Source organism: Bos indicus, chromosome 7, assembly GCF_029378745.1.
Source record: "Bos indicus isolate NIAB-ARS_2022 breed Sahiwal x Tharparkar chromosome 7, NIAB-ARS_B.indTharparkar_mat_pri_1.0, whole genome shotgun sequence".
Classification (NCBI taxonomy): Eukaryota; Metazoa; Chordata; class Mammalia; order Artiodactyla; family Bovidae; genus Bos; species Bos indicus.
The window spans coordinates 41,799,035-41,818,058 of NC_091766.1; the positions used below are offsets into that span (position 1 = coordinate 41,799,035).

Consider the following 19,024-nt stretch of genomic DNA (forward strand, 5'->3'; position numbering starts at 1 on the left):
CAGTTCAGTTCAGTTGCTCAGTGGTGTCCAACTCTTTGTGACCCCATGAACCGCAGCATGCCAGGCCTCCCTTTCCATCACCAACTCCCAGAGTTTTACCCAAACTCATGTCCATTGAGTCGGTGATGCCATCCAACCATCTCATCCTCTGTCATCCCCTTCTCCTCCTGCCTTCAATCTTTCCCAGCATCAGGGTCTTTTCCAATGAGTCAGCTCTTCGCATGAGGTGGCCAAAATATCAGAGTTTCAGCTTCAGCATCAGTCCTTCCAATGAACACCCAGGACTGATCTGCTTTAGGATGGATTGGTTGGATCTCCTTGCAATCCAAGGGACTCTCAAGAGTCTTTTCCAACACCACAGTTCAAAAGCATCAATTCTTCAGTGCTCAGCTTTCTTTATAGTCCAAATCTCACATCAATACACGACTACTGGAAAAATCATAGCCTTGACTAGATGGACCTCTGTTGGCAAAGTGATGCCTCTGCTTTTTAATATGCTGTCTAGGTTGATCATAACAAATTGCCAACATCTGCTGGGTCATGGAAAAAGCAAGAGAGTTCCAGAAAAACATCTATTTCTGCTTTATTGACTACGCCAAAGCCTTTGACTGTGTGGATCACAATAAACTGTGGAAAATTCTGAAAGAGATGGGAATACCAGACCACCTGACCTGCCTCTTAAGAAACCGGTATGCAGGTCAGGAAGCAACAATTAGAACTGGACATGGAACAACAGACTGGTTCCAATTTGGGAAAGGAGTACGTAAAGGCTGTATGTTGTCACCCTGCTTATTTAACTTTTATGCAGAGTGCATCATGAGAAACACTGGGCTGGATGAAGCACAAGCTGGAATCAAGATTGCTGGGAGAAATATCAATAACCTCAGATATGCAGATGACACCACCCTTATGGCAGAAAGTGAAGAGGAACTAAAGAGCCTCTTGATGAAAGTGAAAGAGGAGAGTGAAAACGTTGGCTTAAAACTCAACATTTTGAAAACTAAGAACATGGCATCCAGTCCCATCACTTCATAGCAAATAGATGGGGAAACAATGGAAACAGTGTCAAAAAAAAAAAACAAACAAACAAAAAAAAACTTTTCTTCCAAGGAGTAAGCATCTTTTAATTTCATGGCTGCAATTACCATCTGCAGTGATTTTGGAGCCCAGAAAAATAAAGTCAGCCACTGTTTCCACTGTTTCCCCATCTATTTCCCATGAAGTGATGGGACCAGATGCCATGATCTTCATTTTCTGAATGTTGAGCTTTAAGCCAACTTTTTCACTCTCCTCTTTCACTTTCATCAAGAGGCTTTCTAGTTCCTCTTCACTTTCTGCCTTAAGGGTGGTGTCATCTGCATATCTGAGGTGATTGATATTTCTCCCAGCAATCTTGATTCCAGGTTGTGCTTCTTCCAGCCCAGCGTTTCTCATGATGTACTCAAAATATAAGTTAAATAAGCAGGGTGACAATATACAGCCTTGACGTACTCCTTTTCCTATTTGGAACCAGTCTGTTGTTCCATGTCCAGTTCTAATTGTTGCTTCCTGACCTGCATACGGGTTTCTCAAGAGGCAGGTCAGGTGGTCTGGTATTCCCATCTCTTTCAGAATTTTCCACAGTTTATTGCGATCTACACAGTCAAAGGCTTTGGCATAGTCAATAAATCAGAAATAGATGTTTTTCTGGAGCTCTCTTGCTTTTTCAATGATCCAGTGGATGTTGGAAATTTGATCTCTGGTTCCTCTACCTTTTCTAAAACCAGCTTCAACATCTGGAAGTTCACAGTTCATATATTGCTGAAGCATGGATTGGAGAATTTTGAGCATTATTTTACTAGCATGTGAGGTAAGTGCAATTGTGTGGTAGTTTGAGCATTCTTTGGCATTGCCTTTCTTAGGGATTGGAATGAAAACTGACCTTTTCCAGTCCTGTGGCCCCTGCTGAGTTTTCCAAATTTGCTGGCATATTGAGTGCAACACTTTCACAGCATCATCTTTCAAGATTTGAAATAGCTCACCTGGAATTCCATCACCTCCACTAGCTCTGTTCGTAGTGATGCTTTCTAAGGCCCACTTGACTTCACATTCCAGAATGTCTGGCTCTAGGTGAGTGATCATGCCATTGTGATTATCTGGGCTGTGAAGATCTTTTCTGTATAGTTCTTCTGTGTATGCTTGCCACCTCTTCTTAATATCTTTTGCTCCTTTTAGGTCTATACAATTTCTGTCCTTTATTGAGCCCATCTTTGCATGAAATGTTCCCTTGGTATCTCTAACTTTCTTGAAGAGATCTTTAGTCTTTCCCACTCTATTGCTTTCCTCTATTTCTTTGCATCGATTGCTGAGGAAGGCTTTCTTATCTCTCCTTGCTATTATTTGGAACTCTGCGTTCAAGTGGGTATATCTTTCCTTTTCTCCTTTGCTTTTGGCTTCCCTTTTCACAGCTATTTGTAAGGCCTCCTCAGACAGCCATTTTGCTTTTCTGGATTTCTTTTTCTTGGGGACAGTCTTGATTCCTGTCTCCTATACAATGTCATGAACCTCTGCCCATAGTTCATCAGGCACTCTGTCTATCAGATCTAGTCCCTTAAATCTATTTCTCACTTCCACTGTATAATTATAAGGGATTTGATTTAGGCAGTACCTGAATTGTCTAGTGGTTTTCCCTACTTTCTTCAATTACATATTTCACTTTTCTCATATGTGTGGTTAGATTATTTTTCTTATTCTTAGTAAACTTTTGTGCTTTTTCTTTTCAACTTTCTTTAGCATAGCCAGAAGTTGGTTTATTTGTTTCAGTTTCAAAGAATCAGTTCTTTGTATAATCAGTGTACATATTTTAGAATCCATTAATACTTAATTTGAAGTTTTAATTTCTCTTCCTCTTATTTAAATTTATTTTGTGGATTTATTTCTAACTAATTGGGTTAAATCTTTGTTTACCCCACATATTTTTTATAAAATATGCATTAAGTACTATAAAATATTGTCTAACTCTTTGGCTATGTCCTATAGGCTTCCATGCACATTACGTTTGATTTAAGTACATCTTTGAGCTTCGAACTTTTTGCCCTGAGTAGTTTTTGAGCCATATGTTCAAATATTTTAAATTAGATATAAACTTGCTATTATTTTAGAGTTCTAAAATACTTTACTTTGACATAATCCCTTGAAAACAAATTGAACATATTGAGCATATAAAGCACCTCATTTTTTTTCCCCTCTTTTTTGTTGAAGTATAGTTGTTTTAATTGATTTAATTTTATAGTTGTTTTACAGAGTTGTTTTAATTTCTGCTATGCATCAAGGTGATTCAGTTACATTCTTTTGTCAATATTCTTTTCCATTATGTTTTATCATAGGATATTGAATATAGTTCCCTGTACTACACAGTAGGACTTTTGTTTATCCAATGTATGTAAAATAGCTTACATTCTGCTAAAGTATCTCTATTTAAAATGAATGGAAGAATTATCTTTTTTCCATTTATAATACTGATATAAATTACATTCTTTTTAGAGCCTTTGTCCTTTTATTTTTACTTAAGAATAATTAACCACATGATGGCCAATTGTACTTACTAAACTTGTCTTTAGTATATTCTCCATCTAAGTCACTCTATGCCTTTTTAAAAGTTTTATCAGTGTATAATTGATTTACAAGGTCAACATCATGTTAGTTTCAGGTGTACAGCAAAGTGAATCAGTTATACAAATACATATGTCCACTTTTTTTTCCCAGATTTTTTCCCCACATAGACTATTACAGAGTGTAGAATAGAGTTCCCTTTACTATTCAGCAGGTTTTTAATAGTTATCTATTTATATATAATAGTGAATATATGTGAATCCCAATCTCCAAGTTTATCCCTCCTACTTACCTCCTGATAGCCATAAGTTTGTTTTCTGTATCTATAACTCTATTTTCATTTCATAGATAAATTCAATTATTCCCTTTATATAGGTTCCACATATAAGCAGTATCATATGATATCCATCTTTACCTGTCTGATTTACTTCATTCAGTATGATGTCTCTGTATACTTGTCACTTCTTTTTTGCATCTATTAAGTCTATCATTCTTTTGTTTTTAACTTTTTCTGATTTGTTTTCTTAGTGAGAGTGAAACTTCTCTTTAAAAGTATTTGTCCCTCATGATGTTGTTATTAAAATAACTGTTTTCTATCCTATCTTGGTATATGCCTTTACCTCCTGCATTTTTATATTATGTGTTTTTATTTCATAATTTTCAGTGTTTTAGAACACACACATATTCCTTTGTTTTAATACTAGTACTGATTCTGTTAGTGCTTTTCAGAAATGTTCTTACCCTTATAGTTCTCTTTTTTGTGCCAATCATGAGTGAAAATCTATCATCTCTGGCTCATTTACTGAGGGAGAAAGTGCTGGACTCTTGATAATTTTATATTTATTTATTTATCAATGGCTCCTTCAATTTGAATATATGTTCCAAAGGAAAGGGAGCACTGCTGCTGTATCATCAGCTCTTAGATCAGTAGTTCACAATAAATATTTGAATGAGTGAATGAATGCAAGCTACTTTTTGGTACTTCATAATTTTATTCTATGTAAATTAAGTATGTTTTATATATATTTTTTGCATAATACTTTCAGACCTTGTAATATTACTTTGATGTTAAGCATTATTTTGAATTCTATTCAAGTTTTCAATCATATTTACATTCTTTTTAAACATGTTTATTTAAGGTGAATTCAGTGTTCACTATAAGTAATAGTTTGTAGTTTCTTTTCTATTCTTATTTCTCAACTTTCTTTCATCTATATAATATTGAGATATATATTAGTGTATATTTCTATTAACATATTTCAGAATATCTTCCTTTTGGGTTTATATATTATTGACAGTATGTATGTATCTAATAGTATTGACAATAGCTTTTATTAAGCACATAACACATTCTAGTCACCAAACTAAGAAACGGATTGTACTAACTGATGTAGTCCTTGAAAACTGTCTTGTTTCTTTCACTACAGAGCAGATGAAGAAACAGAGGAAAACACCTTGTATGGTTAAGAAAGGATCACCCTTAATCATAGATTAAGGAATCATAGAGACCTCTTACCCCAAAATATCATTCCTAGGTGAGGAAACTGACTGTAATCCTGTCCATTTATGGTCACATCATTTACCCTTTTTTGTAGTATAACATTGCACAGGGCTTAATATTCTGTCCAAATATTTCAAAAATTATATTTGATGTTTGAAGGATGGTAAATCTAATGAGGAATTTTTTTAAAGAATTCTCTTCTTCTCATTATATAGTCAATACATAAATGTACCACCCAGAGTGTGGATTTCCTTTTGCTGGGGATTTCTTTTACTTGTCCTCTACTCTGCATGGTTCTTCAGACACTTCTTTCAGGTATTATCTCTAAGGAGTATGACTGACCAAATCAGAATGCTCTTGATAGTGAAAGGAGTCAGGACACATGCTCAACTAGAGGGGACCCAGAGACAGAAGACATAACCCGGACTGCCCCAAACTAACTTGGATGGAGATTCTCCTCTAGTAAAGCCTTCAAGGTCCACAAAATTGCAGAATCAAGGGGGAAAAAATAACAGGCTCAACTGCACAAAAGGGAAACAACAAAAATAATCAGAATGAACATATGTTTAAATGTTATACAAATGATTACAAATGGAAATGGCATCTCAGTTCTACAGATATTTAGAAAAAGCTTTTGACCTCTTTCAGTCAGTTCAGTTCAGTCTTTCAGTCATGTCCGACTCTTTGTGACCCCATGAATCGCAGCACGCCAGGCCTCCCTGTCCATCACCAACTCCCAGAGTCCACTCAGACTCATGTTCATTGAGTTGGTGATGCCATCAAGCCATATCATCCTTTGTCGTCCCCTTCTCCTTCTGCCTCCAATCCCTCCCAGCATCAGAGTCTTTTCCAATGAGTCAACTGTTCGCATGAGGTGCCCAAAGTACTGGAGTTTCAGCTTTAGCATCATCCCTTCCAAAGAAATCCCAGGGCTGATCTTCTTCAGAATGGACTGGTTGGATCTCCTTGCAGTCCAAGGGATTCTCAAGAATCTTCTCCAACACCACAGTTCAAAAGCATCAATTCTTCAGCACTCAGCTTTCTTCACAGTCCAACTCTCACATCCATACATGACCACTGGAAAAACCATATCCTTGACTAGACAGACCTTTGTTGGCAAAGTAATGTCTCTGCTTTTCAATATGCTATCTAGGTTGGTCATAAATTTCCTTCCAAGGAGTAAGTGTCTTTTAATTTCATGGCTGCAGTCACCATCTGCAGTGATTTTGGAGCCCAAAAAAATAAAGTCTGACACTGTTTCACTGTTTCCCCATCTATTTCCCATGAAGTGATGGGACCAGATGCCATGATTTCTGTTTTCTGAATGTTGAGCTTTAAGCCAGCTTTTTCACTCTCCACTTTCACTTTCATCAAGAGGCTTTTTAGTTCCTCTTCACTTTCTGCCATAAGGACGATGTCATCTGCATATCTGAGGTTATTGATATTTCTTCAGGCAATCTTGATTCCAGCTTGTGCTTCTTCCAGCCCAGCGTTTCTCATGATGTACTCTGCATAGAAGTTAGATAAGCAGGGTGACAATGTACAGCCTTGATGTACTCCTTTTCCTATTTGGGACCAGTCTTTTGTTCCATGTCCAGTTCTAACTGTTGCTTCCTGACCTGCATATAGGTTTCTCAAGAGGCAGGTCAGGTGGTCTGGTATTCCCAACTCTTTCAGAATTTTCCACGGTTTATTGTTGACCTCTTTACCTTGGTCCAAACATCTTAAGAATCTTACTTCAAATACCTTACTACCCGACTCATGCATGATGCAATGCTCTGCATGAACTGTCCTGAACATAACAAACTCTTTTATGCTTTAGGACTCTTAAATTTGCTATTTATTATGCAGGAACAACTTTCCCTCAAATCTTCACCTGTCTACTCTCATTTGTTATCCTATTTTATCCATGTTAATGAAGCATTTCTCATTATCTAGCACCATAATTTTCCTTTGGTTTACTCTCTGTCACAATTAGAGCCATAAGTCATATGCGACATTCCTCTTTTGTTTACAACAATTTCTCTAGAGCTTAGAACACTGCAAAAGTTATTCTCCATGAATAAAGGTTGGCGTATGAGTGGCTGAGGAATCAACAAATGAATGAAAAAGCAAATGACTGTCATTCAATGGTCATATGAACAATGCTGTGATCCAACTCAATACTTCAAAATCTACAGTCATAGCTACAACTTAATGGTTGTTTTTTGATGACACTGATTGGCTTTAAAGTTGTCACAAAAATTCTCATATCAACGAAACCTCTTACTGAACTGTATGTTTATTTGAACTGAATCAATTGACTCAATTGTTTTTCAGTTGTATCCATATTTCAAACAAGTGAAGCCAACTCCAGGAGAAGATCTTATCTATAGCCCATATTCTAAAATAACAAACTCCCTTAAATCAAGGATAAATTTCCAAATTATCATTTGTCTTCATGCCATGGTACCTAACATTAAAATTGCTCTTCAACAAGAAGAAATTTCCAAGACAGAATAAACCGCAAATCTGCCCCACATAAAACAATTGACATTAGTGTATAAATAATTTTAATTTAATCATACTTACATAGACATTTTTAATGGTTCATCTTATCTACTGCAATTTTCATTGACCCCATATTTCTCTTCTTATGCCTCCAGGTCTAACTCAAAACCATGAATGGAAATAATAAGACCTTTTCCAGTGACTTCACCCTTGCAGGGCTCTTCACTAACAACAAAGCCTCTGGCTTCCTTTTCAGCATCATTTGTGCCATCTTCTTCATGGCCATAATAGTTAATGGGGTCATGATCTTCCTGATCTACATAGACCCTCACCTCCATACCCCCATGTACTTCCTGCTCAGCCACCTCTCCTTCATTGACATTATGTACATCTCCACCATTGTGCCCAAGATGCTGGCCGATTACCTTGAGGGTGAGAGAACCATATCCTTTATTGCCTGTACAGCCCAATACTTTCTCTATATGGGCTTTGTAGGGGCCGAATTTTTCCTCCTGGGACTCATGGCATATGACCGCTACGTGGCCATCTGCAACCCTCTCCGCTATCCTGTCCTCATGAGCCATCGGGTCTGTTGGATGATCTTGGCCAGCTCTTGGTTTGGTGGTGCTTTGGATAGCTTCCTCCTCACCCCTATAACAATGACTCTACCATTCTGTGCTTCACACAAGATCAACCACTTCTTCTGTGAGGCACCCACCATGCTGAGGCTGGCCTGTGGTGACAAAGCTGCCTATGAAATGGTGATGTATATTTGCTGTGTCATGATGCTGCTGATCCCCTTCTCTGTAGTGATTGCTTCCTACGCTGGAGTGCTCATCACAGTGCACCAGATGAAGTCAGCAGAAGGGAAGAAGAAGGCTTTTGCCACCTGCTCCTCACACATGATGGTGGTGATCTTATTCTATGGGGCTGCCCTGTACACATATATGCTTCCCCAATCATACCACACTCCAACTAAAGACAAGGTCTTTTCTGTCTTTTACACTATCATCACCCCCTTGTTAAACCCTCTCATTTACAGTTTGAGAAACAGGGATGTGGCTGAGGCCTTTAAGAGGGTTTTGGCAAGATGTCTAGGGACCCATTTTATGACAAGGGGAGAATTCTGACAGTCTAAATCCTCCATGTCTGCTCAGGAGTGTATGGGGTTTTGCCACGGATAATATAGATAATGCTTGCAGCAACCACCACTGCCAGTTATGCCAAAAAGTACATCAGCCATACTTTTATCAAAAAGATGAAACATCCATGCATGAATAATGCCAGTGTTATAAATGTTACCAAACTAACTCATATCTACTTGCCCACTGTGCAAACAGCCAATCTACTGACACCAAGTTGTGGTGAAGGAAAGTACAGCATTTACTGAAGGGCATCAAGTAAGAACAGTGGACAACTAGTGCTCAAAAGAAAAACAAAACAACTCCCTGATGGCTTTTAGGCAAGAGTTTTTAAAGGCAACATTAGGGTTGAGGATTACAGGGTACCTGATTAGCTCATGGACATTCTTCTGATTTGTTGACGGTGAGGTAACAGGGTGATGTTTCAGAAATCTTGATCACCAGCCTTCTGGTTACAATCAGTCTAGGATACACGCACTTAGGGTCAGCATGTAATCACCATTCTTTACCTTGGCAGGGCTCTTTGTTTCTACAGAATGACTCAAAGTTTTGGTTAAATACTTGAGAAAGAACTGGTGGTTCTGTGATTTTGCTTTACTGTTGAACTAGTGTTTCAGCTATCTTTAATTTTCTTGCTTCTCTGTCTTTCATTTGTTTCTGAATTCACTCACTTCTCTAATTAGTAAGTGAGTTTGCTCTTTGGAACTCAGGGAAAGCCTAGGAGACTAGAGCCTTTTTCAACAAATGACAAAAAGCACACAGAGGGGCGTTTGTACCCAGGAAGTCCCCACAGAGTCCTGCTTGCTTTCATAAACAACAGTATTTCTTCCTTGTGGCCACCCATTCTAATTCTTCGCTTATATCAATTCTATGAGTGCAATTTATGTATATAAGGGCCCCAAATTGTCTGATTAATATTACAAATTCTATCCACTCTCAGGAACCTCATAAGAATGGCAATTTTGATTACGTTGTTTAAATGAATCATAGACAGAGTTTATGAAAAGGTTAGAGGTGCAAACATTTAAAAGAAGCTATAGCATCATAAAACTTCGAAGGAAATACATACATAAACTCACACCAGGATTTAGAAAAGTTAAATATCTTTTCTTTGAGTAACAACTGAAAACATTCCTCCCTTATCTAAATCTGGGGCTGGAAAAAAAAATAAATCACATGTTTTTGCAGAAATAGAGACTAATATTCTTCTGGGCAAGGATTCTATAATGTTATATATGTTATATGGTAAATAATCATTATATTAGAAGGCAGAGTAATAGGCAGGAGAGAAAAGTGCTTTATGAATTTGTAAATTCAGTAATCACTTTTCAGTTTTTACTCCAATCCATCAGAATTATTAAATTTCTGGAATCCTACTCTAGATATTATAGTGGTATGAATATTTTTATTCCAAAGAAGTAAACACAGCCTATTGTGGACAGCCTATTTTCCCTCATCTATGGTACTAAGTTTTACATTGTATAACATTACAAATTGGGAAGAAAATAATTGGCTTTCCATCTGCAAAGTTGGAACAAAAAAAAATTTCCTAGGGAAATGACTTAGATAATTTCTTTTTAGGATGTTGGGTCCCTAAAGATAATGTCTTTAGCCTAAATTATAGACTCAGTTGTAAAAACCTGGACCAAATCCCAAGCCTCTTAACCTTCTCTGTAATGAGGCTATGCCAGATTCTGTGCTCTCAAAACCCTAGCTGGGTTCAGTAATATTCTACTTGTGACAGACACTGATGATCGTAAACATAAGCACACCTCCTATTGCACTGGAGAAAGGAACTGAGTGGTAATTTTTAACCAAATGGAAAAATTTATGTTGGACCCTGTAGATTGGACTGACTAACCAAGAAAGTGGACTTCCTTCCATTTATTTTAGTGGGAGTTTTAGTTGTTACCAAAGGCAGCCTTTTTGAAGCTCTCTTTCTGGAAGGTTCATCTCCTTCAATCTTGTCCACCTGGCTTGGAAAGTACCACATGCTAGGCATTAGGAAGAAGAATTTCCAACACAGTAGATAGTGAGGTACAAGAAAACAATAAGTCAGAAGAGGTGGGGAATGATCCTGAGAACTGAACATCAATTTGGGGTCCATTTTTAAAGATCATGTGAACTTCTGTCCATTCTCTATGTAACTAAGGCCCAATTTCCTCTTTTGTGAGAAGTGAGGTAGTATAATGGCTTTCCTTATAAGATTTGAAACAGCCAATGTGATAAATGCAATAAACACTGGTCATTATTTTTTCTGTTGGTAATGAGGGTAATTGCCTTTCATGTTCCTAATATTTGTGATTTAGAAAAAAAAAATCACCCCATTTATCATTCATCTTTCTATCCTTCACACATATAAGCATGCTGCTTTATTAATTATACTAAGAAAGATTGATAATGGGTTAAAAAAATCCAATTGTAAGGATTAAAAATAAATTTGTAAGGAAATTAGGGAAAGAGTAACTAATGCATACTTTTAAAATGTACTAATTAAAACAACAATATGATAGTACTGAATACTTATTAGAGTGGTTACAATTGAAATTACTGTAAAATACAGGAAGCTTCATTCATTGCTGGTGGGAATGTAAAGACAAATCACTGTGGAAGAGAATTTGACAGTTTCCAACAAAACTAAGCCTAGTCTTACCACATAATCTGGCAATAGTGCTTCCCAGGATTTATCCTACTGACATTAAAAAATAATAATAAACAAAAAACTGCATTTGGAGCAATTTTTTCATAGTCATCAATAATTAATCAAGATGTCTTTAGTAGATAAACAGATAAGTAAAGTGTGATATATCAGTACTCTTGAATATTATTAAACAAAACAAAAAATTAAAATGAAAAGAAATGATCCAATAAGCCATGAAGTAAAGGAAGAATCTTCAAGGTATATTACTAACCGGAAAAAAAAAAAAAAAACAATCTGAAAATCTTATGTGATATATGATTCCAACTATATAACATTCTGGAAAAATGACAAAATTTGTTGTTGTTATTGTTCAGTTGTTCAGTCATGTCTGACTCTTCATGACCCCATAGACTGCATCATGTCAGGCTTCCCTGTCCTATACCATCTTCCAGAGCTTGCTCAAACTCATGTCCATTGAGTTGGTGATGCCATGAAACTGTCTCATACTCTGTCATCCCTTTCTCCTCCTGCCTTCAATCTTTCCCAGCATCAGAGTCCTTTCTAATGAGTTGGCTTTTCACATCAGGTGGTCAACATATTGAAGCTTCAGCTTCACCATCAGTCCTTCCAGTGAATGTTTGGGACTGATTTCCTATAGGATTGACTGGTTTGATCTCCTTTCAGACCAAGGGATTCTCAAGAGTCTTCTCCAGCACCACAGTTCACAAGCATCAATTTTTGTACTTAGCCTTCTTTATGGTCCAACTCTCATATCCATCCATGACTAGTGGAAAAACCATGTCTTTCACTAGACGGACTTTTGTTGGCAAAGCAATGTCTCTGCTTTTTAATATGCTGTCTAGGTGTGTCACAGCCTTTCTAAGCATCTTTTAGTTTCAAGACTGCAGTAATCATCCACAATAATGTTGGAGCCCAACAAAATAAAATCTGTTACTGTTTCCATTGTTTCCCCATCTATTTGCCATGAAGGGATGGGGCCAGATGCCATGCTCTTCATTTTTTGAATGTTAAGTTTTAAGCCAGCTTTTTCACTCTTATCTTAAACTTTCAACAAGAAGCTTTTTAGTTCCTCCTTGCTTTCTGCCATAAGGATGGTATCTCCATATCTGAGTTTATTGATATTTCTCCCTGCAATCTTGATTCCAGCTTGTGCTTCATTCAGTCTGGTATTTCCCATGATATACTCTGCATATATTAAATAAACAGGAGGACAATATATAGACTTGACATACTCCTTTCCCAATTTTGAACCAGTCCATTGTTCAATGTCTGGTTCTAACTGCTGCTTCCTGACCTGCATACAGGTTTCTCACAAGGCAGGTAAACTGGTCTGGTATTCCCATCTCCTAAAGAATTTTCCAGAATTTGTTGTGATCCACACAGTCAAAAGGTTCAGTGTAGTCAATGAAACAGAAGTAGATGTTTTTCTGGAATTCTCTTTCTTTTTCTATGATCCAGTAGGTGTTGGCAATTTGATCTCTGGTTCCTCTGCTTTTTCTGAATCCATCTTGAACTACTGGAAGTTCTTGGTTCACATACAATTGAAGCCTAGCTTCGAGAATTTTGAAAATTGCTTTGCTAGCCTGTGAAAAGAGTGCAATTGTGCAGTACTTTGAACATTCTTTGGCATTGCCCTTCTTTGGGATTGAAATGAAAACTGACATTTACCAGTCCTATGGTCACTGTTGTGTTTCCCAAATTTGCTGGCATATTGAGTGCAGCATTTTCACAGCATCATCGTTTAGTATTTGAAATAGGTCAGCTGGAATTTCGTCACCTCCACTAGCTTTGTTCGTAGTAATGCTTCCTAAAGCCCACTTGACTTCAACTCCAGGATGTCTGACTCAAGGTTAATGATCACATCATCATGGTTACCTAGGTGACTAAGATCTTTTTTGTATAGTTCTTCTGTGTATTCTTGCCAACTCTTCTTAATATTTTCTGCATCTCAGTTCCATACTGTTTCTCTCCTTTTTTATGCCCATCTTTGCATGAAATGTTCCCTGGATAGCTCTAATTTTCTTGAAGAGATCTTTAGTCTTTCCCATTCTATTGTTTCTTTGCATTGATCACTTAGGAAGGCTTTCTTATCTCTCCTTGCTATTCTTTGGAACTCTGCATTCAGATGGGTATATCTTTCCTTTCCTCCTTTGCCTTTCACTTCTCTTCTTTTCTCAGCCATATTTAAGGTCTCTTCAGACAACCATTTTGCCTTTTTTCATTTCTTTTTCTTGGGGATGGTTTTGATCACCTCCTCCTGTACAATGTTATGAACCTCCATCCATAGTTCTTCAGGCACTCTGTATATCAGATCTATCCCCTTGAATCTATTTGTTACTTCCAAATTGTGAAACTTATATGCAGAGCACATCATGTGAAATGCCCAATTGTATGAAGTACAAGCTGAAATCAAGATAGCATGGAGAAATATAAATAACCTCAGATATGCAGATGACACTACCCTTATAGCAGAAAGCAAAGAGGAACTAAAATACCCCTTGATGATAGTGAAAGAGCAGAGTAAAAAAATTGGCTTAAAACTCAATGTTGAAAAAATGAAGATCATGACATCTGGTCCCATCACTTCAAGGTAAATGAATGGAGAAACAATGGAAATAGTGACAGACTTTATCTTCTTGGGCTCCAAAATCACTGCAGATGGTGACTGTAGCCATGAAATTAAAAGATGCTTGCTCCTTGGAAGAAAAGCTATGACACACCTACACAGCATATTAAGAAAAAGTAGAAACATTACTTTACCAACTAGGATACATCTAATCAAAGCTATGGTTTTTCCAGTAGTCACATATGGATGTGAGTTGGGCCATAAAGAATGCTGAGTGCCGAAGAATTGATGCTTGTGAACTGTGGTATTGGAGAAGACTCTTGAGAGCCTCTTGAACTGCAAAAAGATCAAACCAGTCAATCCTAAAGGAAATCAGTCCTGAATATTCATTGGAAGGACTGATGCTGAAGCTGAAGCCCCAACACTTTGGCCACCTGATGGGAAGAACTGACTCATTTGAAAAGACCCCGATGCTGGGAAAGATTGAACACAAGCGGAGAATGGGACAATAGTGGATGAGAAGATTGGATGGCATCACCAACTCAATGGACATGAGTTTTAGCAAGCTCAGGGGGTTGGTGATGAACAGGGAAGCCTGGTGTGCTGCAGTCCATGGGCTCGAGAAAAATCAGACATGACTGAGTAAATGAACTGAGCTGAACTGAATAGAAAAACCTGTAATCACTTTTTAAAATCCAGATGCATATCAGGATTATCTTGAAATTTTTATAACATACACATGCTCAGGTTTTGCTTTTTTCCTCCAGATTTCCAGATATGTTTGTAACCAGCACTCATGTTTTTTTTAAAAAAAAATGGACCATATGATGATCTTTTACTTTTATCTACAATGGCACCCCACTCCAGTACTCTTGCCTGGAAAATCCCATGGACAGAGGAGCCTGGTGGGCTGCAGTCCGTGGGGTCGCTAAGAGTCGGACACGACTGAGCAACTTCACTTTCACTTTTCGCTTTCATGCATTGGAGAAGGAAATGGCAACCCACCCCAGTGTTCTTGCCTGGAGAATCCCAGGGGCAGGGGAGCCTGGTTGGCTGCCGTCTCTGGGGTCGCACAGAGTTGGACACGACTGAAGCGACTTAGCAGCAGCAGCAGCAGCATACTTCAACAAGATACACAAGTGAAAAATAAGGTAAGTTAAAATTTTTCTATTTTAAGCTATTATAATCATTTCTAAGCATAAAACAGGGGGGGGAGCTAAAGAAGCAATGTTGATATGCCTTGCTACAATAACTAAAAATATATCATGGATAATAAAAAATGAATGAAATTTAAGAAAACAAGGAAATGAAAATGTACTTGAGGTATACATGACTGACACATAGTCATACGTCAAAATGCTAATAGTGATTTTGAACACACGCAGCCATAAGTGCAGTTTCCAACAAGCAGCAGTGAGTGGTAGCTGAAGCAAGGTCTTACTTAGTTTTCTAGACAGGGAGCTTTAACCACTGGACCACAAGGGCCAGCAGTTAGGGCTAAGGTCCCTAGTCCTTCCTGCCTAGTCACGAATGGATTCAGGCAAGGAGGCAGAAGGTAAGTTCAGTTCAGTTCAGTCGCTCAGTAATGTCCAACACTTTGCGACCCCATGAAATGCAGCATGCCAGGCCTCCCTGTCCATCACCAACTCCCAGAGTCCACCCAAACCCATGTCCATTGAGTCAGTGAGGCCATCCAACCATCTCATCCTCTGTTGTCCCCTTCTCCTGCCCTCAATCTTTCCTAGCATCAGGGTCTTTACAAATGAGTCAGCTCTTTCCATCAGGTGGCCAAAGTATTGGAGTTTCAGCTTCAACATCAGTCCTTCCAATGAACACCCAGATCTGATTTCCTTTAGGATGGACTGATTGGATCTCCTTGCAGTCCAAGGGACTCTCAAGAGACTTCTCCAACACAACAGTTCAAAATCATCAATTCTTCGGTGCTCAGCTTTCTTTATAGTCCAACTCTCACATCCATACATGACTACTGGAAAAATCATAGCCCTGACTAGACGGACTTTCGTTGACAAAGTGATGTCTCTGTTTTTTAATATGCTGTCTACATTGGTCATAACTTTCCTTCCAAGGAGTAAGCGTCTTTTAATTTCATGGCTGCAATCACCATCCACAGTGATTTTGGAGCCCAGAAAAATAAAGTCTGCCATTATTTCCACTGTTCCCCCATCTATCTGCCATGAAGTGATGGGACCAGATGCCATGATCTTAGTTTTCTGAATGTTAAGCTTTAAGCCAACTTTTTCACTCTCCTCTTTCCCTTTCATCAAGAGGCTCTTTAGTTCTTCTTCAACTTCTGCCATAAGGGTGGTGTCATCTGCATATCTGAGGTTATTGATATTTCTCCCAGCAATCTTGATTCCAGCTTGTGCTTCTTCCAGTCCAGCATTTCTCATGATGTCATATAAGCTAAATAAGCAGGGTGACAATATACAGCCTTGATGTACTCCTTTTCCTATTTGGAACCAGTCTGTTGTTCCATGTCCAGTTCTAACTGTTGCTTCCTGACCTGCATACAAATTTCTCAAGAGGCAGATAAGGTGGTCTGGTATTCCCATCTCTTTCAGAATTTTCCACAGTTTATTGTGATCCACACAGTCAAAGGCCTTGTCATAGTCAATAAAGCAGAAATAGATGTTTTTCTGGAACTCTCTTGCTTTTTCCATGATCCAGCGGATGTTGGAAATTTGATCTCTGGTTCCTCTGCCTTTTCTAAAACCAGCTTGAATATCTGGAAGTTCGCAGTTCACATATTGTTGAAGTGTGGCTTGGAGAATTTTGAGCATTACTTTACTAGTGTGTGAGATGAGTTCAATTTTCAGTAGTTTGAGCATTCTTTGGCATTGCCTTTCTTTGGGATTGGAATGAAAACTGACCTTTTCCAGTCCTATGGCCACTGCTGAGGTTTCCAAATTTGTTGGTATGTTGAGTGTAGCACTTTCACAGCATCATCTTTCAGGATTTGAAATAGCTCAACTGGAATTCCACCACCTCCACTAGCTCTGTTCATAGTGATGCTTCTTAAGACCCAATTGACTTCACATTCCAGGGTGTCTGGCTCTATGTGAGTGATCACACCATTGTGATTATCTGGGTCATGAAGATCTTTTTTGTATAGTTCATTATATAGTGTATTCTTGCCACCTCTTAATATCTTCTGCTTCTGTTAAGTCCATACCATTTCTGTCCTTTATCGAGCCCATCTTTGCATAAAATGTTCCCTTGGTATCCATAATTTTCTTGAAGAGATCTCTAGTCTTTCCAATTTTATTGCTTTCCTCTATTTGTTTGCATTGATCCCTGAAGAAGGCTTTCTTATCTCTCCTTGCTATTCTTGGAACTCTGCATTCAAATGGGTATATCTTTCCTTTTCTCCTTTGCTTTTCACTTCTCTTTTTTCACAGCTATTTGTAAGGCCTCCTCAGACAGTCATTTTGTTTTTTTGCATTTCTTTTTCTTGGGGATGGTCTTGATTCCTATCTCCTGTACAATGTCATGAACCTCCGTCCATAGTTCATCAGGCACTCTATCAGATCTAGTCCCTTAAATCTATTTCTCACTTCCACTGTATAGTCATAAGGGATTTGATTTAGGCCATACCTGAAGGTCTAGTGGTTTTCCCTACTTTCTTCAATTTAAGTCTGAATTTGGCAATAAGGAGTTCATGACCTGAGCAACAGTCAGCTCCTAGTCTTGTTTTTGCTGACTGTATAGAGCTTCTCCATCTTTGGCTACAAATAATATAATCAATCTGATTTCAGTGTTGACCATCTGGTGATGTCCAGAAGGTAAACAGTAAAGCAAAAAATTTACTGAAAAGTAGTTGCAGAAATTTGTATGGGTGGACTCAGAGACAGATTCACGCCTGTAGGAATAACCCTGTGTACAAGACAGCAAAAGAGACACTGATGTATAGAACAGTCTTATGGACTCTGTTGGAGAGGGAGAGGGTGGGAAGATTTGGGAGAATGGCATTGAAACATGTAAAATATCATATATGAAAAGAGTTGCCAGTCCAGATTCGATGCACGATACTGGATGCTTGGGGCTGGTGCACTGGGATGACCCAGAGGGATGGTATGGGGAGGGAGGAGGGAGGAGGGTTCAGGATGGGAAACACATGTATACCTGTGGTGGATTCATTTCGATATTTGGCAAAACTAATACAATATTGTAAAGTTTAAAAATAAAATAAAATTTTTTTTAAAAAGGAGTAATTTTCTAAGTCTTCATCTTCCTTTACAACAATCACCTTGCTTTGTCCCTCCCAGGTTAACTTGTCTCAGTACCCTCCCCTGGGGTGCGCATGCACATCCTAGCCGAGATAGATCTTGAAGTGAAGGCTTCTGAGAGAAGAAAGACTGATTATGGCCTAGAGTTATCCTGACTTTTGACTCCAAGGGAACTTTCTGTGCACATGTACTGGCTTCCTTATCAGACAAGGTTTTTTAATTTCTTTGTCCTTACTATGATTATTCCCTTAAAAGTGAAAGTGAAAGTTGCTCAGTCATGTCTGACTCTTTGTGACCCCATGAACTATACAGTTCAGTTCAGTTAAGTCACTCAGTCAGGTCTGTCACTTTGCAAACCCATGGACTGCAGCATACCAGGCTTCCCTGTCCATCACCAACTCCTGGAGCTTGCTCAAACTCATGTCCACTGAGTCAGTGAAGCCATCCAACCATCTCATCCTCTGTTGTCCCCTTCTCCTTCAAGAGTGGGTTGTCATGCCCTTTGCCAGAGAATGCTCCCAACCTAAGGATCAAACCCAGTTCTTCCACATTGCAGGCGGATTCTTTACCAGCTGAGACACCAGAGAAGCCTTCATTCCCTTGAGGTAAGAGAAAAAGACTATTTACCCTGTTTTTTTGGCTGTAAATCCTTCAACTGGAGCCCACCTATCTCTTATCTTAAGAAATGCAAAGAGGAGGTTGGTTGATTGTAAATTTCCAACCTGGAATCACCTATCCTACTCAAAAGGAAGTTTAAAAAATAACAACATCTTAAACTAATAAGAGCAAGTTAAATGGATAGGCAATCTAGAAAAAAACTTGGTA

The 19,024-nt window shown here is 38.3% G+C and overlaps 1 protein-coding gene across 1 annotated transcript; it reads left to right on the forward strand.

Moving 5' to 3' along the window:
* Positions 1 to 7,752: 7,752 nt before the first annotated feature.
* On the forward strand, positions 7,753 to 8,712 carry OR2T6 (olfactory receptor family 2 subfamily T member 6). Its single transcript, XM_019963471.2, has one exon. The coding sequence runs from the start codon at positions 7,753 to 7,755 to the stop codon at positions 8,710 to 8,712; it is 960 nt and encodes a 319-aa protein (XP_019819030.2).
* Positions 8,713 to 19,024: the final 10,312 nt, after the last annotated feature.

What these genes read in the sequence shown, in the direction of transcription:
- OR2T6 (XM_019963471.2), top strand. Translation starts at nt 7,753, where the DNA reads ATGAATGGAAATAATAAGACCTTTTCCAGTGACTTCACCCTTGCAGGG.